Source organism: Plecotus auritus (genome assembly GCF_963455305.1).
Source record: "Plecotus auritus genome assembly, chromosome: 2".
NCBI classification, from domain to species: Eukaryota; Metazoa; Chordata; class Mammalia; order Chiroptera; family Vespertilionidae; genus Plecotus; species Plecotus auritus.
The window spans coordinates 18,269,162-18,276,534 of record NC_137771.1 but is presented as its reverse complement, the minus strand read 5'-3'; the positions used below and the strand labels follow the sequence as shown (position 1 = coordinate 18,276,534).

Genomic DNA, 7,373 nt, shown 5'->3' with positions numbered 1-7,373 from the left:
GATAACAAGTAGGGGGTGTGTAGGAGGCAGCCGATCAATGAGTCTTTCTCATCATTGATGTTTCTATCTCTCTCTCCCTCTCCCTTCCTCTCTGAAATCAATAAAAATATACATATTTTTAAAAATGGCAGAGTAAGTGGATGCTGCACGAACATGCCCCCAGGAACAAACTGGTCTTACAACTAAAATACAGAAAATAAATAAATAAATAATTGTGAAGGGGCCACAAAACCAAAATGCATGAGAACTAGTAGTTTAGAAGAAAGAAGACAAGTCTGCTACTTGTCTGGTGATATTATCAGCACTCACTTACCTTTCTTTCTTTTAAAAAAATATATTTAATCGATTTCAGAGAGGAAGAGAGAGGGAAGAGAGATAGAAACATCAATGATGAGAGAGAATCATTGATCGGCTGCCTCCTACACACCCTCCACCAGGGATTGAGCCCAAAATCTGGGTATGTGCCCTTGACCAGAATCGAGCCCAGGACCGTTCAGTCCACAGGCCGATGCTCTATCCACTGAGCCAAACTGGCTAGGGCCACTTACCTTTCAATCACTCATTCAACATTCACTTAGTGGATATGACTTATTGCTGGACATTGTGCTAGACACCGGGGATTCTAGATGAAATACTTTAGAGTTTACAGTGGAGGAAATAGACATGACAGAGAATTATGCTACTGCTTGAAGAGTGGTACCTGGCATGAATAAAGAAAACGTTTGGAGAGCACAGAGGACAGAGCAACTGAATAATATGCTAAAGGCTCAGAGGGTTTTCCTGGGGAGTTAAAATTTGAGCTAGAACTTGAAGGAATTGTAAAGGGATGGGGGGGAGGAGTGGGGTATGGATGATGACAGTATTCTAGGTTGAGGAACTAGCAAACCTGTGGTCTCCCAGGAAGGGTGAGAAATCGGCTTGATGAGGAACATTAAAGGAAGAAGTGCCTGGATTTTTCATGAGACTGGAAAGTAGGCAAGAGCTGAATTACAAAATATTTTGTAGTCCAGGCCGTTTAAATATTATCTAGGTAACCAGAGGCCAATAAGTTTTGAAGTAAAGGATGGCTGTAACTGTCTTTCATTTTAGAAAGATAATTCTAGTGGCAATATTGAAGGATTGGAGAGACTGGAGATTACAAAGTCCTCCAGACTTTGGATCTGGATTGTAAACAAGGCAAGAGGAGAAATATACATCAAGAGACATTTCCGAGGTAGAGAATTTATTGTCCTACTGAACCTGCAAGGTAAGAGAGGAACTTGCATATAAAACCAAAGTTTCAGGTTTGGGAGGCTGAACATATGGTGGTCTCTAACTCTGATAATTGAGAAAGTAGGCTGTGGGGTAGACATTAAAGGAGCATATATGTTATGTTGGGAACATTTGGATATACACAGGGGTGGGAAAAAATATACACAAATAAATAATACAATCCTATATAATAAAAGCCTAATATGCTAAGTGTCCGGTCAGCTGTTAAACCAATCAAAGCGTAATATGCTAATGATATGCTAAGGCCGCTTAACTGCTCGCTATGACATGCATTGACCACCAGGGGACAGATGCTCTGACCAGTAGGTTAGCTTGCTGCTACGGTCTGGCCCATTGGGACTGAGTGAGATGGGCCAGACATGGCCTGAAGCCCTCCTGTGGTCCCTCCCAGCTGGCCAACCTACTGTGTCCCTCCCCAGCCCTGATCGTGCACTGGTGGGGTCTCTTGGCCTGGCCTACGCCCTCTCGCAAGCAATCCGGGACCCCTCAGGGATGTTGGAGAGCCGGTTTTGGCCTGATTCTGCAGGCCAGGCTGAGGGACCCCACTGGTGCACGAATTCGTGCACCAGGCCTCTAGTAATTAATAAATGATAGAAATATAAACTCTGTGTTTCATGTACTCACAACTGTAAACCTATTTTTGCCCCCGGGTGTGTGTAAATCTCCAAAGGTCAATTGGAGATAGGGATGGACTCCAGCAAGAAACCTGAGTTGTAGGTAAAGATTTCAAAGTTATCAGAATAACAGTGCTGACTGAAGTCACCTTGGGAAAGCAGGAAGAGTGATGAGAGGACATGGAAACCCATCATTTAAATGGTGGTCAGGGAAGAAGAACAGGGAAAGATGATTGGAGGAGAATCAGGAGACGTGGGTGTCTCAGAAGCCAAGGAAGAAGTTTTGAGGACAAGAAACATGGTCTAAAATATCCATGTTTCAGAGTAAATACATTAAGAGCTGGAAACAGGCTTTTGATGCAGTAATTAAGAAATCACCGGCCCAAACTGGTTTGGATCAGTGGATAGAGCATTGCCTGCGGACACAAGGGTCCCAGGTTCGATTCCAGTCAAGGGCATGTACCTTGGTTGCCAGCACATACCCGGTAGGGAGTGTGCAGGAGACAGGTGATAGATGTTTCTCTCTCGTGGATGTTTCTAACTTTCTGTCCCTCTTCTTCCTCAATGTAAAAATCAATAAAATATATTAAAAAAAAAAAAAAGAAAGAAATCACCAGTGACCTCAGGGAAAGCCTGGGAGGAGCCTGCAACCAAGGTATGTGCCCTTAATGGGAATTGAACCTGGGACCCTGTGGTATGCAGGCCGACACTCTATCCACTGAGCCAAACTGGCTAGGGCAGCCATTTTTATTTTAAATTTAATTGAGATTTTAATGAGTTGAATGAACATGGCTTTAGAAATGGAAAACATGCATACAGATCAGAGGTCACAACCAATGTCAAGAAGCCTGTTCAGTTTACTTCTCCATCAGGTCTTCCTCCTCTACTTGTTACTCATTTAGCTCAACTGTTTGGATTGTACAGAAATTTAAGTTGTTTAACATTAAAATAGATTATGTGAAGGAGGTGTAGGAAAAGCAGGAGATAGGACAATAGGTTGAAGAGAAAATATGATCAAAGGAAGATTTTTTTAGGGTAGGAAGAAGATAAACTTTAAACAAATTAATGGATGAATAAAATGTGTGTGTATCCTCAGTAACAGATGGAGGGAAATTGAGGGCATTTGTTCCTGTCAGATGTTTTATGAAGGAGGCAAAAATTCATGGGGGAAGAAATGAATGGTATCCACAAAAGAGACAGATGGAGCAAGTGGTGGATCCAGGTTGCTGGTGGTTTCTATTTTGCCCTCAGGCCTCCTGGAGCTGGAATTGAAACAGTGGTTGTCTGTGTTTTGGAGTCAGAGCTTGGCTTTTTGTTGTTGTACATTCTCATCTTTTATAAGTACACTTTCTATCTCATCCCCTCCCACTTAATATCCACTGGACTCCTCCCCTCCTCGCTTTTTAAAAATATACATTTTAATTTATTCCAGAGAGGAAGAGAGAGGGAGGAAGATATAGAAACATCAATGATGAGAGACAATCATTGATCGGCTGCCTCCTGCACACCCCTTACTGGGGAATCGAGCCCACAACCTGGGCATGTGCCCTTGACTGGAAGCGAACCCAGGACTCTTCAGTCTGCAGGCTGACACTCTATCCACTGAGCCAAACCAGGTAGGGCATGGACTTTCCCTTTTTGATAGTGGTTTTCCAAACCTCTCACTCTACTACAGTCCTCCCTCTCCTGGGATATAGTAATCTAAATCCACAAGAACCCTAAACTCATTCATTGTTTCAGCCAACACTGGGCAATGTGCACAGGCAACAATGCTTAACCTCAAAAGGGTAATGGCAATTGAGGCCTCTTTGGAGGACTAGAAGGAAAATCTGGGAGCAGGTGAAACCCAATGACATGAGTTCTGACTCATGGTTTCTTTAAACCCTGGGTAAAGGGTGGTGGACTAACCAAGGCCAGTCTCTGAAGTGACAAGTAGAAAGTGAGTCACTGGTGAGGCCACCATCAATGAAACTGGGCTGCTAGCCAGAGAGGAGTATATATGAGGTATGAACTGTCTTATTGTGATGTCAGCCTGTGGGCTGATATGTGGTCCACACAGAGTAATCCTTATAGGGATGATTGGGATGCAGTTGCTTGTCCTTGAATATATGCAGAGTGGTCACACAATGTGCTTTGACCTTGGGGAAGCAAATTCACCTCTTAGGTTCTTTGATGGTAAAATGAGTCTATTTCTACTTACTTCCCAGACTAGGGGTGGGATAAATAGGATAAAGGACCAAGAGCAGTACCTGGTACATACTATGGGATTCACAGTTGGTTTTCCTCTCTGCAGCCTATTCTTTTTCTATATGTGTGCAGTCATTCACAAACATGACTGAGTATCTCTGGCTACACTTAATGTTCTTCTTCTTCTTCTTCTTCTTTTTTAAATATACCTTTATTGATTTCAGAGAGAAAGGGAGAAGGATAGAGAGATAGAAACATCAATGATGAGAGAATCATTGATCGGCTGTCTCCTGCACGCCCCCTACTGGGGATCGAGTCCACAACCTGGGCATGTGCCCTTAGCTGGAATCGAACCTGGGACCCTTCAGTCTGCAAGGTGACGCTCTACCCACTGTGCCAAACCGGCTAGGGCTACACTTAATGTTCTTACTATTATCTTTCCCTCCTCATCTACTTCTCATTAAGGCTGTCTAGCAGTATTTTAGGTATCATTTTTAAGCAGGCTTAAATCTTTTGGAATAAGGTAGAATATAAAATAAATACTTCATACCAGAATAGTATAGTTTTTTAAAATCCTAAAATACTTTAATAATTAATGTTGGTAGAAAGACTGATATACAATGCAATTATTTATTTTACAAGGAGATTCTGTACATCAGGGAAGTATTTTAAAGTACAATACATCACACTTTCATTTCTTCTATACATTATGACTGTGAATTGTTACTTACAAGGAAAGGACACAAAATCCTTTATATTTATATGTATATATATAAAAATCACCTGAAAAGACTTGACCCCCCAAAGTATCTTGTTTCAAAAGAACATGAGATGAAAGATGAATTAGATTTCTTGGTGGCACATAGAAAGCAAACAAGAAGCTCAGGAAGTCAAATCCTATTTCAAGCTTGGCACATTAAGGGAAAGAAAGGCAGTAAAGGGTTTGACAATGTCATCTTAAGCCACAGAGAATTCTGACATAAGCCAGGTAATCTCCAAACCAACAAGACCGGAAAGTTAGAAGTCAAGTTAGCAGGTAATGTGCTCCCGCCTTATATACAGACCTCTGACAACAGTGTGGGGTTATCTCTTGTCTTTCCCCCAGGCCAAATGTTAATCAGTTTCAAGGAGATGTGAACCCAGTATATTTCCATAGCCATAAAGCATTTGACAGTCACTGAGAATTATACCTCCTATTACCCATACAGAGAGAGAACACTACTTTTAAGGTCACTTTAGCGTTTTGTCTTAACATGATATTCTGACTCTTCACCAAATCTTACATGGACATAAAGGAGTAAAAAGGAAAAATCTACTGAAAGATTACATACAGAACAATGGGAACTGCAGAAGTAATCTATAAAACAGCCACAATTTTCTGAACATTAAAAAGAAAAAGCTACATTCATTAGTTAACTAGAAACTATTTTTTTTCTTCAATTAAGTGTAGATAGGAATTAGAGGGAAACAGTGAGGCTGTAAGGTTGAATAAAAATTCAAAGAAAGCAACTGAATCTTGTTTTAGGAAACCATATTAATATATATTACAAAAAAGGGGGTGGAGGCTGAGCCAATGGCCAGGCATCGACTACACTGGCTCCAGCTTGGAAGAGTAGGATGAGTGAGGTGGAAGCTGCCAGAGGGGCAGCAGGAGGACAAACATCTGTGCTGAGGAGGAGAGGAGCAGTGGGTGCCCCTCCTAATCGCTTCTCCGAAGACCTGATTTAGCATCCAACATCCCTAGGACTTTGCTGTGATTCTGGCTGGAAGTGTGGGGGCCAATAGCACACAACTCCCACAGAGTTGCTACAACTCTGCTTTATGGAGGAGAATATATCTATTGGGCAAAATGATTTACAGTATCATTTGGTGCAACAAACGTACAACAGCTTTTAACATTTAAGCCATGAGTCAGTTTTCTGCCAAGTTAGCATTAACATAAAGGCGTTTTTTGGTTTTGTACATAGAAAACACATGCTTTTGCCTTTTCCCAACTTGGAATCTGGTTGCAGGTCAGATTGAACATAAGTTTCCATCACTTCAAGATTAAAATAATAATAATAATAAAAAAAGGAAGCACTCGACAGATCCTGAGCTTCTTTCAGGCTGGACTGCCTGCAGAGGACGGTATTGCTGTTCCAAGAGGTATAGTGCAAGGTGACATGCCAGCATGGTAGGAAGCTTCCCCTAGAAGTGGGGGCCCCTTTGCTAGAAGATGGGGCCCTCTCGGTTTTCCCCACCACCAACTGGATTCAATGGCTGGAATTTAGCGCCTACACAAGTGGATCTCACAACCAGGACAGAGCAGGTAAGGCTAACGGTGCGAACTGTGCCTCAGCACAGGCAGTCTCATTGGTGTGGTGCAGCCAATAAAACGCAGAACGTGCAAGTGGCCCAGAACGTTTGTGGCTGGTGAGGGAATACCCCTCAAGTATGCTGCAATAGGAAAAGGTTCAAAGCACTGACAGAGTTCAGTTCTGCACAAGGCAGCACATGAGAATCCATTCCAGTGAAACGCTACATTCATAGAAGTGCTGTTTACCCCAGAAGACTCAATTCTGGCTGTGCTGGTAAGTGCTGAAGTTCCCGCCAGGCCATTCTGGAGACTGAAGCAGCAAAGTAGCCCTGTTTTGGGGGGTTGTTTAGTTCCTCACAAACTTCAGCATCATGGACGATGGTAGCTAAAACAGGAGATCAAAAAAAGCTGAGTTACCAGATATTATAGATTGTTTTTTTTTTTTTAAATATATTTTATTGATATTTTTACAGAGAGGAAGGGAGAGGGATAGAGAGCTAGAAACATCGATGAGAGAGAAATATCGATCAGCTGCCTCCTGCATGCCCCTACCTGGGATTGAGCCCGTAACCCAGGCATGTGCCCTTGACTGGAATTGAACCCGGGACTCTTCAGTCTGCAGGCCAACGCTCTATCCACTGAGCCAAACCAGCTAGGGCAGTGTGCTATCTTTAGACCTTGTTTCTCCTTGCACTCTAGGCTGAATATTCAACTATCTTCTAGGCATCTCCTCTTTAATGTGGCTAAGGCTCGTCAAATGCAACATAGATAATTTATTTCCCAGTTTGTTTATTGCCTGCCTTTCTCTTTTAGAAGCTTGTTAAGAGCAAGGACTTGATCTTGTTTCCTGCTATGTCCCGAGTGCATAGCACTGTATCTATCATGTAGTAGCTGCTCAATAAATATTTTACTGAAGAAATGTCCTAAACTGTTCAACTGTACTCCTTATTGATATTAGAGACCTCAGAAATCACAAATTAGAAGTCTGAGTCATTTTGACTACT

At 42.2% G+C, this 7,373-nt stretch overlaps 1 protein-coding gene across 6 annotated transcripts in view; it reads right to left on the bottom strand.

Annotated features, from left to right (window-relative positions):
• Window positions 1-4,642: 4,642 nt before the first annotated feature.
• The window catches only part of LOC308243090 (mediator of RNA polymerase II transcription subunit 18), a 102,926-nt gene continuing 100,195 nt past the window's right edge, over window positions 4,643-7,373 (bottom strand). For all 6 annotated transcript variants that reach the window (XM_080658219.1, XM_080658220.1, XM_080658222.1 and 3 more), the window contains one exon: window positions 4,643-6,754. In XM_080658219.1, coding sequence (XP_080514345.1) covers window positions 6,739-6,754 — 16 coding nt within the window. In that variant the 3' untranslated portion in view covers window positions 4,643-6,738. The remainder of the gene's footprint in view (window positions 6,755-7,373) is intronic.